A 24045-nucleotide genomic window follows, 5' to 3' on the forward strand; every position below is an offset into this window, starting at 1 on the left:
AATTTGTCTTATGATATAATTTTCTAGAATCGACGAGTATAGGTTTCATGAAAATAATACAAGTCGAACGATATTGGAAATCTAAGAAGAAGCAAATATTTTTGCAGCATTCAATCACTGATTAAACCATTGTAACGTTCGGTAAATATAAGTCGATAATTCCACATGCGTAACAATACAGCGATCAATATGTAATGCAACATAGTCATACAAGACATACAAGAGCTATTTACTTGATAATGATGAAAATACACGATTTTCATGAAAATACATGTCCCATCTATTCAGAACAAAACTACGAAAAATATTCTCCTAATTAGATCAGATCTATAAAGCTTCGAACTATCAATGATCAAACTTTACGATTCGATCACAGGATGATTTCCAAAGTGTGGAAGAAAGCGTGTCATACAATTTACCAAACAGTCGAAGATATAAATAAAAATATTCTCTAAAAATACAAAAAAGTAAAAGAAAACATTGCGCTCCTAGTTCATGTTTCTCCAAAGATCGCCATTTTTGATCTCCAAAGAACGAGCAATAAAATACACTTTCAAATTTACAAACACTTCAGAATATAAATAACAAAAATTCCCTGAAACGACGGGAACATCGCGTTCCTAATTATACTGTTTATCATCTCCAAAAAACGAAGACTAAGGCATTCGTTCGATTCATCAAACGTTAGAAAATAAAAATTACAAAAATTCTTCAAAACAACGAGATACATCATGCTGCTAATTTCATCCTCTGAAAACCGTAAACTCACAGACTTGCAAACTGTACCAATGAACGAATAACCTTCGACGATAATCAATCCCACCGAAACATGTCCAAACACCAAAGACAAACATCGCGTATTTTTTTTCCTCGAATTTTATCAACTGGTAGTTCGAAATTAACCCCATGAACGATCTTCGAATCGACCAACGAAACAGAAGAAACGCAGATGTCCCCACCCGCGCTCCGCCAGCTACTAGCTCAGCCTATATAAACCCGCGGCATCTCGCAAGTCTCTTCATTCTATACGAGGCGTCAGTCTATGTATAAAGTCGGAAGTATCGTGGTATACGGATTGTTAATACCGTGGAAAATATCATTCAACAACGAACTGCGAGATAGCACGCGTGCATTTGTTTGAATCCACTAGGCGGACGACGCTTAGGTAAACCGAATAAAAATCGCTTCGACGAGGACCACGAAGCGTTCCTTGAGCTACCAGAGCCGAGATCCTTTGCTGCCTAGGTTCTGGTCAGGGTCAGTGCGCGGGACCATCCCGCCTCGAGAGATTTATCGAACATCGTTTTCCAAATTTCCAACATCGTTGTAACTTGCCGAAATTATTTTCGACTTGAAAATAATTAGAGCTTCTGTAAATTTGTACCTGGAAGAACGAAGAGAATAAATCAATAGAGAGGAAGCTTTCTTCAACGAGGAATCGTCTCGTTTCTGTTCATCGTCGTTTCGACAGACAGGCAACAGCCTTCGCATCTTCTCTTTTGCAACATTTCGAAGAATTCGTCTACACGACAGGATGAAACTAGTACTCTTAGTGACTCTGCTGGCGGTCCTGTATACCGTCGACTATTCCAATAGTGCTGCAGTCAGATCGGAGGTAAGATGTATACGTATATGATATTTTAATTAGCAGGTCTGTTGGAATGAAAATCGATGATCAAGAGAGTAGATAGAAAATGCTGAGAACTCTAATCATTGATCATTCTGCATATCGGTCTGTGCATGGAATTTTCTACTGCATTGGAGAAATTTTACTAATTTCCGATACTCGAACACCTGCTATCATGATTCGAAGTGAATTCATGCGTACTAGATTTGAATGAATAATTATCAGAAAAGCTAAATAGGAATATTCGAAACTATTTCCTTTTAATGTAGTTACGATCTTTAAAGCTTATGAAAAAAAGAACGCGTCTTAATAACTAGCTGAAACGAAGACAATGGTGTTGTAATTTAATCCTGATCAATTTCAATTCAAATGATTTGCAATGAAATAATTCGTGAAATAAAGAAGTACCATCTTTGAATATCGAAAGAAATATTTTCAAAATTTTTCAACTTGAATATTGATTCGAAAACGAAAAAGGATCACACATAACGTTGTCGAAAATTGTTGAATAGCAAATTTAATGGTACCACCGATAATTTTTCATTTTTGGACAGGTAAACCATAAGTGTGAACATCATCGTAAGATTGTAATTGTATTTCGTTAAATGCATGATAAAGCAATGCGTATAAGACTCAACTCCAACGTTTTTCTTTTCGAAATGAAATCGATAGCATTGACCCTTACTGCGCCGATAATTTCATGCGTAACGCGTAAAAGATAATCGCAAAACAATTTTGCTAATCTTTCTACGTATTTCGTATAAATAATCGTAAACTACTCCAAGTTGATCTACAAACTTTGATCTACCACAGATTACAGTATTTCTTCTGTTGCTTTTATATAATATATTCATAATTATTATTGTTATTATTATTCTATTATATGATGTATTATATTTACAGTTATTATTAGTACAATTATTTCCAATACATTTATTAATATAAATTATATACAAGAAAATGTAAAAGTAAACCGTAATTTTAAATCAATCTATATTAAAATTATTCTATGGAAGATTCAAAAATTTTCCGCATGTATTCTCCTTACATATACTATACAGTATATATGATTTTTTAAATACCGTACAATTTTCTAAAATTCGAATTTATAGAATTAATAATTTTTCAATTATTTCTACTATATTTGTCGTAAATTTTGTGCGAGAAAACCTGGAGTTTGTAACATTTGATGTGTTATTATTTCGCAGGAATTCGCTGAGCAGTTGCGCAGGATTGTCCATGAAATGCACCCCGATAACCTAAGAACACAGAGAGCAACCGAGAGCGGAAATGACGACCGTCCGAAACGGAACTGTTACGATACACCCTGCGGATGGAATACATACAATCCTGTCACTCGGCGAGGCACGATTTTCATGCCAAATACGTAAGTTAAAATTATACACGCATGATGCTCAAGATAATTACTGATATCGTAATTATCAAGTAAACATTTTTACGAAAATTGTACATCGCAATTTTTTCCCCTTCGATAATTTGTTCTATCATTACGTACGATTATATAAGAATCGTATTATTGTATTGTATAATTTTCATTAATATATTCGTTCGTTTAATTATTCATATAACTGTTTATTTAATATATTAACATATTCGTGAAATATTTATAAAGCGTAAACAAGCAGCAACTCAATTACAGAAAATCGAACGATTAATATTCGATGTGTATTATTACTCATGAATTAGCGAAATGTATTCAAAATGGGTATTTGTGAATGAACTATGCTAATATGTAATAACCCTGCAAGATAAAAAGTAGTAACAAACATTCTTATCACCCATCAACAGTGCACAATGAATGCTTAATCTCATTCGCAGTTTTATTATTGTACGAGTGATCGACGTTTCACATAAAGTTATTATTCCAATTAATTCAGATGCAAATTATAAGTATGTAATTGGGCACTCTTACCATTCATGAAACATTACAAAATTCAGTATTACTACTCTCATAAACTACTCATTTACGCTATTTAATAATTATCGAAATGAAATTAATAATGATTCAACAAAAATTTAATAATTATAAAAATGTTACTAAAAATATTTTCTGAACAAAACTTTACAGCTACAAATTTACTTTAATTTTATTTAATTTCATTAAATTTATTTTAATTCAACTAAAATTGAATAAATATACGAAGATGCATATTAAAAATATTTCATAGAAAGTTTTATAATTACAAAAATTTCAAAATTAAATGAATTATATTATTTGAATATCTAAATATAAAAATATTTTTTGTTCTTTTGTTAGATGTAAATGTCCTGACGACACGTACAGGTGCGTGCGTACAGGCGAAAACGTATCCATGAGTGCGTACGTATATCACTGTCGTCAAAATACGACATCGGACGATATTGAAGGCGAAACGTCTGAAGATATGGATTATCTTAGTTAAGAAAGATGCAGACATACCTGAATGACAAACGCCTTTTCGAACAACCGTTGTTATGGTGTTGTCACGGTTCTGGTCACTATGTCACCATCGAACGAAGTGATTCTCCGTTCTCTCCTCCAAAGAATATTCGACACTCAAATTAAATACTACATACGGACTACATACGTAAATCTACAAAAGAAAACGTCACGCTGTCACAATATATTCGCGTCAAATAATTGTATACGTCAAAAATCGGCATCTTGCTGTCTAACGAGACGCCGCTTGTGTATAAGATGCAGCGGGAAGAAAATCAAATACCGGTTCGATATTTAAAATTAAATATGGCCGCGATATTATTTCGATAATCGAAATTACCGACAAGCTAGGATAAGAAGTTTTTCAAGAATTCTTCAATCTCAAAACATAAATCGACATAACCGTATCGATCTAATTTGAAGATTTTTAACGAATTTGTAGTATTTATAGATAAATAAAATGAAAATCGGATAAGATTGGTTAGATGTAGTAAACGGAATATCGGTTTACCGGCGCGTGAATGTTAGAATAGACTTTCAGTATAAAATAACATTTTAATTATAAACTAACACGTTTATAAGATATTTTTATGCACAAGTTTCCCTAAGATGATCATCTACGAGATTTTGATAATTCTCGCAAGAAACGTTGTTAAAAATTAGTAATGTTACCTTAATTACACGGAACGAATCTTCGAACGACGCACCAACGTCGCTTGGGAACCGTAAACTGCGCGCGCATATTCCGTGTCACTATGAGCAAGATCTCGCGTAGTAGCGCTATTTTCAAACTCATTTAGCTTCTACTACACTGTAAATTTAAATTTCGTTACAAATCTTTAAAACAAAAATGATGAATATAGAAGTGTTGTGTAATTTTGATGTAAAACAAATAACAAAGGGGGAAATTGAACTGCTATCGTTCAAAATAGACAAGACGCACGGAACACAAAGCCGTAAGTTAATCGCAGTTTTTCTTCAAATTACTCATATAGAAAATTCATCATAAGGTAATCAAGCGATAACTACCATACATCAATATTTTATGATTTTTAATAATAAGTTTCATTATACTTTCTTGGCATAAAATAATAGGAAGTATGTAATGAAATCTTTTCAGACCTGATTGATTTTATGGAAATAAGTTATTAACGATGGATTTTAATAGTCTATACAAAAATATCTGATTTGTAAAAAGGTTACTTAATTTTTTAAAAAATGGATAAGATCGGGCCTGAGAAGATTCAAGTTTGTATCAAACTTTAATAAGATCCAAACTTCGTATTCGTAATTTTATTCTTAAGCTACGATGCTTACCAGAAGTAAGTAAACTTTTATTTGAAATTTTGAAATATTCGGAAGCCTCGTCTTTGTCTACTTTTTGTAAAATTGTATTTATTTACGTCAATCCAGTACTCATGGTTATTATAAATTTATCATAATTCATTTATCATAATTTGATCCGTAAAAGAATAAAACAAATACAGAACTTTAATATTTTCATCGGTAACCATGAAGTTGTCGAGAATCGATTTTTTTAATCGAATAGAAATCTCCGCGATTCGATGTACTGATTTCTATTCGAATTTCAAGATACCAATTACGAATAAGAACGAATTTATTTTTTACCGAACCTCATCGGCTATTAACAATAAATAATGTAATTATTTTTAAGTTAACAAACACCTTAGAAGTACTCAAGGTGGTGTAAAATTAGCAAGGATAGGTTACAGTATTTCGATAAGGAATAAACCATAATTTTGTACTTAAAGGGAAAAATTATTTCGAATCTTTTTTGTATATCATTATCGACTATTTATAACGTGCAATAGTAACATATAGTTGATGAAAGAAATGCAGCGGGTTACGATCTCGTTATGTTTCTTGCATCGATTATAATTATATCGTTCGATCATTATAAACGTCATATTCGAATTTTTACTTAAAAACCAAAGAGATTCTTACTCCAATTATTTTCCATCCGATCGACTTTTTACACTTCATAGATATATTACACCGTCTTATGATTGCTTTGCAACAATCTCGAATATTATTATCGAGATAAAATAAAGCCGAGATGATGATAGATCATCTTGTTTCTTGTTTTCAATTGTGTCGAAATAGATATACATGAAAGGATAAAATAGAAAAATAATTGTATAGAACAATTTGTCTACACGTTTGCAATATCAATTGTATTATAAGTTTGTTGAAAAATTAGATAATTTGATGCTTTATATGTAACGTCCAATTCATCTAGAAAATGTTGGTTTTCTTGATACAGAAAATACTTAAAAGTTATTTGAACAAATTAATAATTTCGAATACCCTTACTGTTTCAAGAGAACGTGTAGAAAATAATACAGACAATGTATTCGTATGCAGTATTTCACTTAATATTTAATACACAGGAAGAGTAAATTATCTATAGTTGTACGACGATTACCAATGTTATCATTTTTAATAAAAATAAGTAATGTTGCTGGAAATATTATTTTATATCCATCCTTCTTCCCACATTAATTCCCCACTTACCTCAATTCTTAGTTGTTAAAAAATAAGGGCAAGTTAATTCTGGATTATGACCTGAAAATAGCATAGCGAGTCAAATAAAACAGCCATAATATTAATGATTTATTAATATTAATAATGATTTGTGCAAAATATATCAACATTAAATTATTATCTCGAGTAATAAAATTGCCTGTACATTCACTTTTGATACATGGACATACATTTTTAAAATTAGCAATTTCTTGATAAAATACACTATCATCATTCATCATCAATAGTCACGAGTAGTCGAGCATCGGAAGACCGGGTCTCTCTTTTCTTTGTTCATCTTTCATAAGATACACAGTTTACTATATAACTGCAATATACGCATAACCGCCGAACAGCACAGTGCGTCTGTGTTTATATACTTGGTTGTGTAAATGTATGTAAAATGGTATTTTTCCAAAATTATCCACAAAAACAGAGATGCTAAGATTTCAACTAAATCTGTATAATTACGATAAAAATGTATTCAATCCAAAATTTATGCATACATTATTATCTGTCATTATATTTTAAACGTCATTTTTTGTTTGAATGATTGGAACGAAATCAATTCGCCTTTTTCAATTATTATAAACAGTCTAAATCTTGCAAAGATATTATGTACTTCTTTTCTTTCACCGCGCACGATTTTCTTCATTCAATTTCGTATTATCCTTTATCCATTTCTGATGAAAGTTTAGAACATTGAAAATTTAACATCGTGATTGATATCGACAATATAAAAGATGATTTATAGATTTTTAAGAAACTCAATACGTGTGTGTCTCGTATATCAATATACAAGTAAAAGAATTGATAAAAAAAATACATACTTAAGAATAACGTAAAATAATATCTATAGCCATATATGTATCTCGTGCGTGGTGAGTCAATACTTCTCAACGTCTTTCAATAAACGCCGTATTCTAATGTTGTCAACAGCTTTGCACTGTACAGGAACACCGCCATACCTTAATATTGTACATTTTCTATCGAATAGCCTAAAGATCAGGTAAAAAATAAGGCCTAGTATTTTTTCGTTTCATATGTATATATACATATATATACATACATATGCATGTATGTACATATATATGCACTTTCAATTATCGCATATCCATACATACATGCACATACACCTGTACAAGCATGTATTTATACGTTCAGTTTTATGTATACCGAATTCAAGAGAACGGAAACTTCGATCGCGACATTTGTAAGAAAAATAAGAGAAGCAAATTATTAAAAACTTCGAATGAAAGATATTTTACATACATGTATATAAAGTTATTATTCAAAAAAAAGTATACAGCTTTCTTATAACCCAATCTTTCGTTACGTTCCAGTTATAAATAGACAGTCGTGAATTAAATAATATAACATACTACGAATCGAAATTTTAATAGCTTCTTTTAATCACTAACAATATTCAATGTTTCAATGACAATTGTGTAAGTCTATAAAAATAAAATACTTAATAAAATAAAATTGGCTGAATCTGCAATATGCTTATAAACAACAATTATATTATCATAGTCTTCCTAAATATTTAAGATATTACATAAAGTATCAAAAGTTTTACCATTATTTTACTCTCTTATGTAAAACCTTACCTGGAAAATCTATATCTAGTTTTATCGAAAAGTACTCGATTTTCAGAAATGAAACAATACGTTTAAATATCTTATATTACCTGATCACAAGCTTAACTTTAATACAATTAGAAATATCGCCCATTATAACGGATCCTCTTTCTTAACATTTGATTCAATAGTTAATTTAGTACTTTATGTTGAAGAAATGCTCAACGCTAAACCCTTAGACAAACAACAACTTCAACAAGTCAGCGATATTTCAATTTGCATCAAATTTTCCATACCTGTACAGTTGAAAAATCAAATCTAGTTAAAAATTGTATGCAATAAGTTTAGTACACAATGTATAGACTCATTTAGATTCATTTGTAATCTTCAATACTTTCTTTCCTTAACGACCACTTCTACACCTTCTTCGTTCGCGATAAACTTCGTTGGCAAAATAAGACGTTCTCTCGTTGTACATACGCGCAATATAGTTCAAGAATCAGTCTCGATTTTGCCTTCGATGTAACCCTCTCTTAAGTATTAATTTCTTTTTGTAACAGAAAATATGAATGTGAGATTATCGAAACGAGTTCTCAGTATTATCAATATGCTGTCAGAGAATAGTAAAGAAATGATAAGAGACATGTGATTATACACTTGGTTCCGTCAGAGGATCGGGTTGCAAGCGTTCCACTCGATAACGATTGTATTGTCGATAAGGCGTTCTCGTTTGATCATTGTCCGTGATCACTCGTGTTTTATGAGGAATTAAGTTTTCATAACGTCCCATCAACCAATCCTGACATAATCGGTGTTGAACATCTGCGACATTCTTGGATACCCAAGCCGCCAGCCATTGATGAAACTTTGAATTCAAGTGTTTTGTAACAGCTGGATGACACTGTTGAAAAAGCAAATAATTAATAAATATCATGAATGTCGTTAATTTAAAAAAAAATAAGACAAATTTTTAATCGTAGAACATACCTCTCTGGCACGACTGAAAGAATTTTGTTTATACAGGAATGCTTCCTTACTAGCAATATAAAGCATTTGGTAACTATTGGGATTAAATCTACACTGGGTTTCATCGGAATTGATAATGTCAGATGTATCCCCAGAATCTGCTAATCTTAAACCAGGAGGTCGCTTTAGGAGCGCATCTACAGAATCCAGTGATTTTTCTTTGTCAGTTGATCTAAAGAAAGATAGAAAAGAAAGGCACTCAAATATTATATCTTATCAACAGAGTTATGATTTTAATTATAAAGAGATTTAAATGATACTTACCCTGCTGCTTTATCTGGTTGATTGGTGTTAGACACTGATGCTGACATCATTCTTGCAGCTTTTTTCCTCCACTGTCTAATATTACGGTAAAGAAATACAGGCTTACGTCCTGCCAAGATTCTGCCTAAAGAACTCCAACCATTTCCATCCATCTACAACAATCGTTTCATGTTAACTTTTTTAACAGGTACAGCTTAATACATGTATACATACAATTTTAACGATATCATTCATTGTATTATTATGAGTAATTGGTACTAAGTTTAACATACTTAAGTTAAGAGCTCTTATTACAGCACAATTGCAAAATAATTTATTACAATATTTCACACCTTGTACTAAATTACAAACATTCCTCTTGTATAGAGCTTACTCTCTTTCTAAAAGTAATAAAATATTTCAAGTAAAAATAATAAACTACGGCAAAATACAGAAACAAATGAAAGATATATAAAAATAATCAATTTTCTATATACAAAAGAAAAACGAAATTTTCTTAAGGGTACTCGTTCAAAAGGAATTTAATTTTTTTTATGCTATCTTCATTTTTTGTAAGTAAGTTATATGTTATTATGTGATTGTCATTATACACTGACACGTACTGAATCGCATACGCATCAATAAATAACTATACTCTACAAATAAAATTTATTACCAATTAACTTGGAAAAACATGGATACATAAAAGGATGTTCTTTAAAGAACGTACCAAAAAGATTTTACGGTTTTCGGGGGTTTATGCACGAAAAAGAGCAATAAACGAAAATAAACCACATTCAAAATATCTTGTAATCTGTTGTTTTACTATTTTTTAGCATGTTATTGATACTGTATAAATGACTAGGAATAAGTAACAATTCTTACGTGTTAACAGTACTTTATAATGAAATCATTAATTGTAGTTCAAAAATATTCATTCATAAATTTATCATTATATAATAACAATATATAACAGCAACTATATTGAGTCTTAGTACCAATAATACTTGAAAATAATAAAACATATTTGTCCAATAATTTTGTGTAAGCAAAATAAAATCAATTAAACGAACACGAGATGAAATGAAAGAAAATGAGCTTAAAGTAACATTTTCAGGTCAATTTTCAATCCATGTACATCCACAGACGACGAGTGAACTTTTTCAATCGAAAGCATAACAAAAAAGGCGTGGTATTGATATGATTCGAGTGAAATTCTAACTTATATGGCGGCTTTACTATTTTAAAATACAAATGTGTTAGAAAAGAGATATATTACTCTTAATATACATATGTGTATACATATATATACGTATATATTGTATATATACATATATATATATAATATGTGTATGTGTGTGTATATTTATCACTATTTGATGTTCAGCACACATGATATAATATTGAAACAATAAAACAGAACAACAAATCGAAGCTAAATGAGAAAAAGTATGTAAAATAAAAATCATATAAGGACAAACATAAAAATTTTAACATCTGGAATTAAATATCTCTCTGTATGATTACTAAGTATTTAAATATAGTAATATGGAATATTCATTTTGCATTGTTTTTGTCTCGTTTCAATCGTAAAAGCACAGGCAAAGAATTCTTTTATCTTTCTTTGTCGTTACAAAAAATTAATATCATCGGAGAATCAAAGTAATAAATTTAGTGGTACAAAATGATGTTAGACAATAATGTTTAAAAGCATTGTTCATGTATTTCAATATCTCTCTTCTATACAATATTATTGTTTATCTATTATTATATGTATATTCGTTTCATATACAGATTACAGTTACAAAATATATATATATATATATATATATATGTCTTATATATATATAGAGTTTAAAATTCACTGCATAAAGTGAAAACGGAGATATGAGCTTATAACAATCACATAAAATCTGTCTGCACATACGACCTCATAGTCTCAATGAAACTATATTACAAATGTCATAGTAACGTTTAAATCAGATCCTTTGTGGCAACAATTACATATATATGTGTGTATATATATATATATATATATATATACACATATATATGTGTGTGGGTATATATATATATATGTATATATATCGTTTAAATTAATTTAAATTTGTGCCACGTTATCTAATAAAAACGTATTGAACTGTTAAATAAACGAAAAATATATAAATACACGTACATGATACGTGTAGATTTTCTCTCTCTATATATATAATAGCGCTTAAAATTCCATGATGCAGAGCCTTGTCAGGAAATGCATGTTTTACATTTTGTACAAAATACGAAGATATCATTCAATGAGGAAACAACGTTGCGAACACTGCATCTGAAAATCCACTTTGCGTCATAAACGTATTTGTATAACTGTACAGAATACTATGGCAAAGAAAACTAAAAAATAGTACCTATTTTTCCATAAAATATACGAAACGTAGATTTTTCTATCTCGATGTCAAACAATAATAATAATAAAATTAGCAACGTATTTCTTAATAGTGGTTTGATTTCAAAAAATAAATCCTAAACGCGATAAAACATTAAAAGCACATTTTTTAATAACGAAATCGGATAACTCGTCGAAACCTACGAAAGAACAAAGAACGATTCGATAAAAAATACTCTTCCGACATTAAAAATTAATGCTTGATGCGAGCTAACTTTTAATAACTAACAATTTTTATAGTCTGCACTGTAAAAAATTATTAAAGACCTTCGATAGTATTATACCATTTCCACGAGAAGAATGTAATTACACAGAATGAAAGTTCACTAGAGTACCAAACAAACAAAAAAAGGGGTAAAAGTAATGAACCTTCTCAATACAAAAAGCAACAGCAGAAACCGAGAGAGTTAAAACTGTGAAACCTTTGGCAGATATTCGAAATTAGCTCGTGGGATATTAACGCTTCATACTGTTACGTTCCTTTCAGTTGGAGCTATGAATTAATGAAAAGATACAAGTGATTTTCTATTTACATGCTATGCCATATAATCTTTGCTTCACTACTTATATATTAATATGTACATAGCAAAGAATTATCATACACCTGCATTTCACAATGGCGCAACAGTTAAGCCAGGAACACACTTGGTCCACGCCAATGATAACGCTACTTCCAGTTTCTCTTTTTAATGTTCAAGCTAGAATCAATGCATACTATGATCTTACATATCACACTACACCTTTTAAATCAAACGAATCTAATTCGAAGAATGCAATATAACACGTCGAACTGTGTGGCGTTCGCGTAATTGAAAATCTTCTAAATAGGTTGGTATACTCTAACCTAATGCCTAAAAAATATACAATTTTAATATTTCGTTAACATACCCTAATTTAATTGTCCGGAAATTTCACAAGCTTTTTTCGTTAATATCCGTAAGGAATCATAACACACGCAACCTTTGGAAATTCAATGTTCCAAAAATGTCCAAAACGTTATTTTATCATATAATGCACTATCTCTCAGCATGCGTATCTTTTCTTTTATCTTTATCTACTTTGTGAACTTGATAGTTACTCTGCCATAATTAGAAATTTCGTAATAATAAATTGAAAGTTGGAGCAATCAGAAGACAGAAAAAGCCTGCATAATGTGATGTGGCGTGGAAGTAATGTGTTCACGAGTCAATATCCATATTTCCTTCCCAAAGGCTTCACTAATGTTCGAATTTATGATAGCGAAATGGTGAAATTTTACAAGTTAGTAGATGCATAGTATCTCTACCAGTCGACCAAGTTGCGTATCAAAACATATGTACAAATTTATATCAAATATTTACATATTTCTTTTTCAATTCTATCTTGATAATAAATTCTAGAAATTATGATCTTATCTAATTTATAATAATAGTAAGATGAAAATGAACTAAACTTTAAGAATTGACCGATATCAAATGTTATGTTCTTTTTTTCTTTTATGCTAATATTTTACATTCATTTATGGCACTGCTCGGATGACTTCATTTGTGTATGCCGTGTCCCCTTGATGTTTCTTTTCATCATTTTTGTACATTTGCAAAATGAGTTAAATGCTCGTTAATATCTTTCATCTCGTAACTATACTTCTGCTGTAACTAGTTGATTTTATCTTTCCTTTTCTAAAGAAACGTAAAGTAGGCAATTACGGAGACAGTACGATAAAGCATAGTAAGATTTAATTGTATATGTGAAAATTTTCCTTGTTTGTTTCGTTGACCGATTCTTTTCAAGTGAGAGATTCACGGGAGAATCATGTTTTCAACATGAAAGCAAATTAATGAATTTAGTACGTACTCTTATTTCTTTTATAAGCTTTCTTTTAAAGCTTTATACAATCATTTATAATATTTTTATTATTATATAACAAACAAAAACAACAAACACAAATAAAAAGAAGTTATTAGATAACCACATTATTAGATAAAATATAAAATAAAATTTAAAAACAACCGAAACTTGGAATCTTTTTTGTACGTAAATGTAAATATCGCGCACTTCCCTCCCTTTTATCGAACGCACGAACTTCCTTTTGACCCTAAATAAAAAGTAAAACAGATATCACCGGATTAAAGAATAAACCCTTGCATAGAAACTCGCGTGGATAGACAAAACTTATTTACGCCGTAAAAAACGAGGAAGCAAAGCAGTGACTCGTGTGGAGCAGTATACTTCTAAATGCCTTCGATAAATCTTTGCGTTTGAAAATTTGGAAAAATTGCTATTGAGATATCGTTGTTTCACTAGAAATCGATATTTAAAATATAGAAATATAATTTGCAATTTGTGGTTTTTCGCGTAACATGTAATGGTATTGCAATGCACTAATAGTGCGAATATATGGAATAAAGAATGGGGATTCGTAGTGCACTATACTCTCTTTTTCTATTTTTCTCTTATCTTTCTCTTTACTTAATTTACAGCACCACAATGGACGCGTTCAGATGAAAATCATATCTCTCTTATCTCCTTAAACGTTACGAAAATAAATATATGACTTTCCATTCTTTTTCTTTTTTTTTTTTTTTTAGCATTTAAAAGAATATTAGTTCATTCTGCTTATATGTATACAAAGTTCTGCAACTTCTATATAATGACAAGCATGAACCAGTGTTCTGACCCCATTCGCGTGATAAAGCATTGGTGATAGCAGATCGTATATGGCTACGTAGCTTCCTCGTATTAGCAAACAACCGATATTATATGCTGCGATGTTCATTCCTAAAATATTTTCTACTTCTTTTTTGATATCTTTCTTTAAGGAAGTCAACAATGATTCTCTTGAAGACCGAATTTTTTTGGAAAGGCGTCCGACTGCGAGATCAAACGTTTCACATACGAATACCTCTGGTATAATTTTATAGTACGATCACACGAAATAATTAGAAGAAAGTTTTTCTTTAGTAAGCTTTCGTTCTTTGGGACACTAGTTGTACACTGAATGACAACAGTACAACTTCCAATCACAGACATCAAATACGAATGAATGTAAACTTCAACGTTGGCAATGATTATGAAAAGGGATGTGGATCCTATACCTTCTTGCTAATGTCAGTGTTCTTGCGCTTTCTGCCCCTCCCCCCCCTTGCAGCCTGGTCGTTACTCACAGGATGATTGGTTGTTGGCTCATTGTCTGTTAAGGTAGGGGTGTCTTTCGGGCTAGTCTGACCAGCTGGAGCAGAAAACCTCTCAACATATGTAGACCACTTTTCAGATACCGTAACTCCTTCCCTTTCTCTTTCCCTACAACTGTTGTCCATCGCTTCATCACCTTCCGTATCCAACAATTCCATTGTCATTTTACAGTCTTTCTTATACTGCAACAATAAAACATTTTACATGTAAAACACGTTTCGTTTAATTTACGAAAAAGTAATATTTTTTATTCATAATTTTTTCATATTTGTAGGATATTACCAGCTGTAATTAAGAGATACATTAACATATGGTTAATGTTCATGAATCAAAGGTTCAATAGAATATTTTAGTATTTTTAACATATATAATAGTGAATTATAAGCTTCTAAAATAAATGGTAGCAATAGCTTTGTCATTCGTCAAATAATTCTTCTGAAAAATCGAAACTTACAATGTATACTTTAAAACAATTTTCGTCCGCCATAGCCTTTTCAGCTTTACGCTGATACGACATTTCTGCACCGAGTCTCATGTACGCTGTAGCACATAAACCACCTGCGCCACTACTTTCTTTCGGTTGCCGTTGCTCTCGCTGGAATAATTCCATACACTGCTGGCATATAAGATCTGAGACCAAATGCTGCAACTAAAAATTTTATATTTTTGTTTTAGAATCCTGCTATAATTATAAAATTATAGTAATTTAAAGATTTTTTTAATCTGATATGCATATACTTACTTGTCTCACAGCGTATGTTACAACCTTATCTAACGTAAAAGCGATATATGCGTGAATACCGAACATTTCTCGTAAGGTATCCTCGTATGCGGTACTTTCCATATTACCGTCTAGAACATTCTTAACCATATCCAAAAATGCAGGATAGTAATCTTCAATTTCAATTTCATCTATATCAAACATATTAAGAATATTAAATTAGAATAAACTGCATTTTTTTCGTACAAACAAAGCTACGTTTTACACTTACTTTTAGGTTTTAACCGTAGTGCGACAGCTGTGCTCTCTTTACGCTGCTGTTTGTACCGTGATTCCTCTTCAGCAAGAGCCACAGCCCGGTCGTACATTTTTGTTAATCTTTCACATAATATATGATGTAACCTTAAAAAAAGGTACCAATTGTTGCTGCCCATGAAGAGCGTGTACGCTTCTTCAGGGTCATCCGACATCGCATGGATTGGTACTTTGATATCAGGTTCGGTTTTAATAGACGTGGAAGACGGAATCGGAGATACCGGCGCCTTATTCCTATTTGCTTGGAGGCCACCACCACCCAACGGAGAGGTATTCATCGTTACTGACTGAGAATTACTACACGCTGCTACATTGAGATCTTCCTTCTCATCTGTAACAGCGATACTTGTATAAAATAAATTGCTTCGACTGCAAAATAGTAATAATTTATCAAATTTAATGCATTACCGTCTTCATCCCTTTCGTCGTCACTCAGTTCCTGGCGTGGATGGAAGAAAAGATCAGGTATAAAATGCTTCAACAAAAGCTTTATTCGTTGCTTGTCTTCCTTGTGGATGGCCGTTTGACGCTTTACATGATGGATAAGAAGATTAGCTGCATCATCTAGGACAGACTTATCTTTGTAAGGTAATACAAGGTGTGGGCCGCTATTATTTTGACCATCCCCGCTACCATCGTCTACCTGCTCGTGTCTCTGCAAAATAAATTATTTTTAAATAATGAAAAGCATAAACTTACCTAGAGGAAAAACAGTTACAAACCTCATCGTATAACGTTTCAATTTCATTAAATAGGCTCTTGGACCTTAGGGCCTTAACATCGTTCTGCTTGAAATTGATACCTTGATGATCCAGAGACTTCAAGTAGTACTTTTCGTTTTGTTCTCTCCAGAGTTTATTGAAACCTTTTTGCGCTTCCCGCCACTCTTCTTCCTTACTCTTTAATCGACGAAGAACTACTGGTACTGCTACTACAGGATTTTTCTTAAGACCATCTATAATGTCAGCCGCCTTATCGCCGTATATCCTCTTCAAGGCTCTCTGATGAATTGTAGGCGAACAACCACCGAGACAATCGTCGAGCTTGAATTTCTGAAGTTCTTCTTGGCTCATTCTACTCATTTTCTTATGGACACCCTCGAGAACTCTGATCGTCGACGCATTAGTTTCTATTACGCCATCCAACTCAAATCGTTCATCCTCGCAACGATAAATGAATTCCTCGTACTGAGTTTTCCTAAACATTCCAACCAAATAAAAAATAATTCTACTATTTAACAATAAATATCACATAAAGGAGATATAAAAATTACGAACCTGGATGTTACGAATGTACTATCTTCTGACCAAGTCGGGAATGAAACCCATGTATCGTTAAGAACTTCTTTACACAGTTGCGTTCTTCCTGTACACTTTGGTTGAACGTAAGACTTTGGTAACGCACAGTATGATGCCCCTAGACGCTTGCATGCCGTGTAGTCAATTTCCATCGCCAGATCACCTTGCGGTCTCTCTTGATGACTTCGTACAACATTATTTGGTAGCGCTTCAACATTTAAATTGCCACTTGCATTTGTTGTGTTGGTACTAGAAGACTCGGGTAAGTGGCCCAGGAAATCTTTAAACCACCGCAATAGTTCAGGAAAACGACCAAGAAATGGCGTTACTAACTGCACCAACTCAGATTTAGAAACTATCTCTTGATTAAACAAAACCAAACATCTAAGGAAATTTTCGTATACTTCTTGCGATCTCAATGCTTTACGAACCTAAGAATATAATAATACATATTTTTTTATTATGCATTTATTTCATTTTTCCTTTCCTAATAGTATGAAAATAAAAAATTGAAAGTACTAACCTTATCGAAGAAAGCATAATCATTGAGACTGCCATATTTTCCAGCTTCGGCTATGGTAACACATTCACGCATAGACGATACTTTAGGCTTTTTCAGAGGTGGACCATGCTGTATATGGTGAGAGTTTCCGGCTGTTACCGAAGGCGAAAACGACGGGCTTCTTTTCAACTGTCCCGTATTATGGCCAAATTTTTGTACGCTATTAATATCTCGTATACCAGATCTATCTCGCTCTCGGTCACGATCTCTATGATCGCGATTTTCACGTTCTATTGTACTAGTACCGCTCGATTCTCGAAGATCTCTCGAAATATTTCCCGAATTATTATAAGGTGCTTTAGGTCCCAATGGTTTCTTGACAATTGTTGTGTGATCATTAACTGTAGCAGTCTTGTTACTCTAAAATATTGTCACCAAAACATTAATAAAAAAAGATTTTTTTAAAGTAAAATTTTGTTTTATATTAATTTTATAATACCCATCCTACCAACGAACTCTGTTGATTAGTAGCATCCGGCAAAAATTGCCCAAACTCAGCCAACAAATCTTCTTGATTTTCAAATAACTTGGCAACTTGACTATAAACTTCTGCTTCCGTTAAATGTTTTGCTCCACCAGATGCACCAGATCCACTGGTACCACCCATGTGTCCAGATTCTTTTAAATTTCGCTGCTCTTTCTGATAAGTATGCAGAATTTCTAAAAATCTTTTATACTTGTCGGGTTGACCTTGGAATCGATTCTGAAATTATAAACAAATTAAGTGAATATCTTACATTTCTTATCGCATTCTGTAATTAGATACAAACCTTAATTTTGTTAACGTAATTAATCGCATGATTAAACTCAACTGGTTGGCTTTGTTGAGTTTGTCCACTGGTGGGTATACCATCTTGTGCTTGACTTAACGCTTGACTCACAGCTTGTGCTTGAGCTGCACTAACATGTGAATTATTGTATGCCTGTACCGGTGGTGGTGAAGGTGCATGTACTGTCAAACTATTATTCGAAATATTATTTGCCAGAGAGTGGTGTATATTTCCGGTCCTAATTTCAAATAGCATATAAAATATAAATTATCGATTTATTCCACAAAAACAGTAAAAATTAATATATAAAATAGTGATAATATCCTACCCTTGCATTATCTGCAATACTGGAGGAGCTTTCGCTGGTTGTGTTGGTGGACTTGCAACAGGAGGTGAACCAACATTCACAGTGCAATGATGCTGTGACAAGCTAGTGCAAGTGTGTGTTGCTGTTGGACTTGGCATACTAACTGACACTTGAAATGCATATCCTTGCTCATTAGCTTGCACCTCTATTTTGTACCCAGGTGGAAGAAAGGTATTAAAACCAACAATAAGTTCAGGGTGCCCTTTAAATAAATGGCTCACTCTTGTTATTACTCCTGGTGTATCTATGCTTTGAGACTTAAATTCTTTCATAATATCCAAGAAATCATTATACACCTAAAATTAAACATGATTATGTAATAAAATATGATTATCGTAACTCAGATAATGTTAATAATGATAGATCTACCTGAGGCTGATCACTGAATTTGTACTTTACTTGATCTAAATAAGATAACGCATCTTCTACTTTTAATCTCTGAAATTGTTGGGAACCACTGCCACCACCTAGGCTTGTGCCTGGTGGGGTAGAAGCTAATGGTGTTACATTGCTGGAATGAACCTATAAGAGGTATAAAAACATTTTTATACAAAATCTCTTGTTAATTAAAAATATCATATTTTAATAAGAACTGATTTTCAATGTTTTATCCAAAATACAAGACTTGGACCCATGCTTTTACATAATTATACAGCTATTATTTTCAAATCTCTATGTCTGTGATTTATTTCGACTTATATACATTGTCGGATATAAACCTTATGCCTTATTGTTGGTTGCTGTTGAGTATGAACCTGACTTTGTGTTCCTGGTGTAGGCTGTTGGGAACCCATACTATGGTTACTCCCACCACCTATTCCACCATGTAAACCTCCACCAGTATTTACACTGCTACTGCTACATGTAGAAGTGAGTCCTGCAGATCCACTTCCCTGCACATACAATTGATAATAATTGCACAATCTATAAATCTAATCTTTACAAGTTTGATTATATTCCTGTACATACAAATTGGAAAAAATGTACATATAGAAGTATAGTGCTGTTATTATCCTCTGATTATCCAATCTCTTATTATTAATACAAGGTGAAACAATTAGTTGTACAAATCTTATTTGAACAAAAAATTAAATAAAATTTCTTAATTGTATTTTCATCAAATATACACATAAAAATGAAGCGATGTTATCGAACAAAAACAATAATGTTGTATATTTATTTTACAAATAAAGGTACTCCATAGTATATAGAGATAGAGATTTATTAACGTGGCAGTTAAAAAATTTTTAAAAACGTAATAGGAGAACGTTCAATTCGATAGACCGCTTTTAAGCCGATTAATTTCATTTGCTCCCGCATCACTCTGTTTTATTATATACCAGTAATACCTGAAAGACTCGTGAATAACAATGTTACAAGAAAGAAGAAACATTAAAATATACAATTTCATTTTAACAAAGAAGCTATAAAAAAAAGATTGAAATTATATAAAGCAATTAAAAAATAGTAAAAAGCATAGAAAAATGAAAAAAACGATGTAGTTGTTTTGCTGCTCGTTACTGTTGTTATTACAATGTAGATAACACGCACCTTAATGGGGGACGGGGCCGCGGTCGGCACTACAATTGCTCCAGTATATTGCTGTTGAGCTTGGGCAGTTCCAAATTGTATGCTGCCCGGCATTTCTTTCGAAGCAACTGATCGAACTGCTTGGCCAGGTACAACAACGCCTATTCCACTGCTTGAATGGTACTCCAAACTACCTCCTCCGCCACTTCCTGCACTCACTGACGAGTGCTTTAATGTTGCTGCTGCTGGTGATGCTACCTCGTCCAGCCCGCGAACACGTTTCATCGCAGATCACATTGGAAATGCTACGGATTGAGAAAGATCTTGTTCGGAGATATTCTTTTCATCCCGATATTAATCATATCTTGTTTAACCCTAAAAAGCTACCATCAAAGGAAATCACATTAATGCATTTCATACTGCATTAATTTTATACGATTTGTCATTTAAACCACGTATCATGAGTGAAATTTAATTTCCTCTTAATTATAGATATCAATAGAAAAGTTAAGAAAAGCAATTAAATATTTTATTACTATTCCATATTGGATAAGAAGTTGTTGTTTCTTATGGTTATAAATAACATTACGGCGATATTATTATAGGTACACTATGAATTTTTTGTATTTGTGGAAAATTTGAAGAATGCATAATACGAGAAAATTTATCAAATATCAGAAGTATAATGTTTTCTATAATATTTGGTAGATAAAACAATTTTCTATCTAGATCCTATTTTCTAAATTACATTCTCAAAAATATTAATCTGCATAAAAACCCGCAGTCTATTAATTAATTATAACTAATAACTATGCGTCTTCATATTTTTATGAATGTAATTAAAAGATGAAATTTAGAAAATTGTTTTACTTATTAGTAGATAAGATTTTGGATATTTCATGTATGTTCGCATAGTATACATTTCTGTGAATTTTTACAACTTGATATATTTTTAATTATATTCTCAAAAATAATGACAGAACAATAATATTAAAATAAAATTCGCATGGGGTGAGATTTCGCTTATGATAGCCTTCAAGCGTTAACATCGAACCTGTGCGATACACAACCATTGTATTTATCCTCAAAGCTACGATAAAACACGACGCAGCAACTCTTTCGCGGGTATCGTGGCGTTTAGCGCGCCATGAGCAGAAGACAGAAAAGGTGTAGTAGAGTTCGAAAGTGTTCGGTGATGGTATTGTTTCGTTTAAGGTGATAAAATGACGTGATCGACGATGCATCCGCACTACCGTTGGTTAATGTCGTAAGTACATAAATACGTAGTACTGTCGTGTAGAAAAAACATTCGATAAATTTGATGTTTCCTTTCTAGATTGATTTCAATTTATACGACGATGTTCGGAATTTTGAAAGCACCGCGCGCTCGATCACCGTGTGACAGAACTTCCGAGGAATCTAAAACAGCGCGAGCACTTTCCCATAACTTCGAACAACATCAAACTTTTTCGCCCCTAAAATAATAGTATAATGGAAAAGATGAAAATTTTGTCATCATTTCGGTGAAAGGAATGAATATGTAATGGTAAATTAGGAAAATTGCATTGATATTTATGTTGATTTTTAATACGTCGATCTCAATATGAATATATTCGAAATTACTTCTCTACAATAATATAAGAAAGCCGTTAAAAATATATCACTGAATTTTCTAATTGATTTTTGAAAATTCAAAATTACTATGCATTTTCTTGCTCGATTTACAGTTAAAAATAATTGAATTACTCATACTCGTAACTGTTATATATATATTGCATAATATAAAATAATTAAAACACACGTGGTTTGCATTTCCATTATATTATTATATTTATGACAATAGTAGGAAATAAATCATACGTTAAATATGAGTATATCCTTTCTGAAATCTACTCCAAAATATATTTAGGTAATATAACCTCACACAAAAATGCAATAAATTTGTTAGGCTTAAAGCCACTAATAAATTTGAGGTGAAAGAAATTTTTCTTCCAATGGATATTGACGTTTATTATTAAGAACTACTACCCTTTGTAATCTATTGTTTTATTTATTGGTTTAGTAATTATTTATTACTGTTATATATTTTGACCTGGCAAGCTGTCATGTATATCCTTTGTACTTTATACTTCTCGGTCAATGTAGACATTCGAAGAGTAAAAGTAAATTATAAAAATGGGAATAGATAAAATATTTTATGAATGTACTTTTTATGTGCTAAGAAAATATTCCTTCAAGATTATTCACAGCTACACAGAAATATTTTGTTGTGCTATTATATATCACTCAAATCTATAATTAGTTTTTTATCAATAACAAAATGTAGCTATAAAGGATTTATGTTCTCTTTGCATACGCTTTGATATTTGCAGTTCTAGAAGCACAACTGCATTTCTTCGCTCATTACTTTATTCTCATTTGTCAAAACTAACAAATTTCTTTCTTTCTACGTTTTACATCTTTCTAGAATAAAAGCAAGAGAACAAGTGTAGAAACCAACAAGGAAACAAGACAATTTTAATTCACACATTCACTAATGTAATATATTATAAAACATATTACTGTAAATTTCCTTGGTATAATAAAGTAAAAGACTGTAATATCAGCCTAATCCTACTGACATCGGGTTACAAAATAAGATGTAAATTTTCCTGATCGGAAGAAAGTTGCACTGAAACACAAAAGTGTGTTATAAAAATAATTATAACCTAGTGCTTCTATAGAACACAATCTACATCCACATAGTAGTTTATGATGACCTTGCATGGATATAGAAATGTCAGTGACTTAGAATACAGTAAAAATCTCGTGGAAAAGATAATACATACCAATTTCCATTTGAAAAGAAGTTGAACGTCCTTGCACCAAAATGAATTTCGAGAGAAGTTATCCAGTGAAGCAAGTGGTCGTTGATTGAAACGAAGTTTTTATCGGTAGGAAAGTTTGTGCAGTTCCACGAGGAGAGACGAGCGTCGGTGGAGTTTCTTCGTTGGGCAGAATTTCGATCCACGATATCGAGCCTCGGTCGGGGAATTTCGCTGGGACACAGAGGAGACGAAATAGAGCCGGTAAAGCCAGCTGCACGGACGCGTACAGCCCGTGCTGCGAAGTCGTCGAAGCGAGGTTTGTCAGTGTTGCACGTTTCCAAACACTTCCCGGCCCTCGACGTTACGCAATATTCCACGTAAATACATAACACATTTTCCCGAGAGCTCCAGTGGAAAAATATTCGTCCTGCGGTGCTCCTTTTACAAAGGAGTCACCTCGAGTGTAGGGTATAAGCACTTTTCAGTACACTGGATTTTCTTGTCGATATATCGGTCCTTTTACCAGCCGTCGAAACTGACTTTCCGCACAAAAGCTTCGGCCCCGTTGTTTTTTCACGACCAAAAAATCGACGAAGCCTGAACG

At 32.2% G+C, this 24045-nt stretch overlaps 2 protein-coding genes across 3 annotated transcripts; one reads left to right on the forward strand and one right to left on the reverse strand.

Annotated features, from left to right (window-relative positions):
- The first annotated feature begins 1009 nt into the window (after positions 1 to 1009).
- Positions 1010 to 6556, forward strand: LOC100648224. The gene is made up of 3 exons (XM_003400005.4): positions 1010 to 1615; positions 2836 to 3014; positions 3906 to 6556. The coding sequence occupies exons 1-3, from the start codon at positions 1535 to 1537 to the stop codon at positions 4048 to 4050; spliced, it is 405 nt and encodes a 134-aa protein (XP_003400053.1). The 5' UTR covers positions 1010 to 1534; the 3' UTR covers positions 4051 to 6556.
- A 132-nt stretch (positions 6557 to 6688) lies between these two features.
- LOC100648111 (paired amphipathic helix protein Sin3a) lies at positions 6689 to 23817 on the reverse strand. 2 transcript variants are annotated; one of them, XM_003400004.4, is made up of 18 exons: positions 23463 to 23817; positions 20656 to 20939; positions 19824 to 19997; positions 19474 to 19626; positions 19066 to 19400; positions 18738 to 18975; positions 18416 to 18670; positions 17929 to 18327; positions 17385 to 17836; positions 16830 to 17304; positions 16516 to 16762; positions 16064 to 16438; positions 15814 to 15983; positions 15526 to 15720; positions 15044 to 15253; positions 9482 to 9633; positions 9179 to 9389; positions 6689 to 9092 (listed from the first exon to the last, which is right to left on the reverse strand). In XM_003400004.4, exons 2-18 carry the CDS (start codon positions 20917 to 20919, stop codon positions 8841 to 8843), a joined length of 4557 nt encoding a protein of 1518 aa, XP_003400052.1. In that variant the 5' UTR covers positions 20920 to 20939; positions 23463 to 23817; the 3' UTR covers positions 6689 to 8840. The 2 variants fall into 2 exon arrangements, with proteins under 2 accessions (XP_003400052.1, XP_020721760.2); XM_020866101.2 differs by having other exon boundaries at positions 14975 to 15253.
- Between the last annotated feature and the right edge of the window lie 228 nt (positions 23818 to 24045).

This window comes from Bombus terrestris, chromosome 13, assembly GCF_910591885.1.
Source record: "Bombus terrestris chromosome 13, iyBomTerr1.2, whole genome shotgun sequence".
NCBI classification, from domain to species: Eukaryota; Metazoa; Arthropoda; class Insecta; order Hymenoptera; family Apidae; genus Bombus; species Bombus terrestris.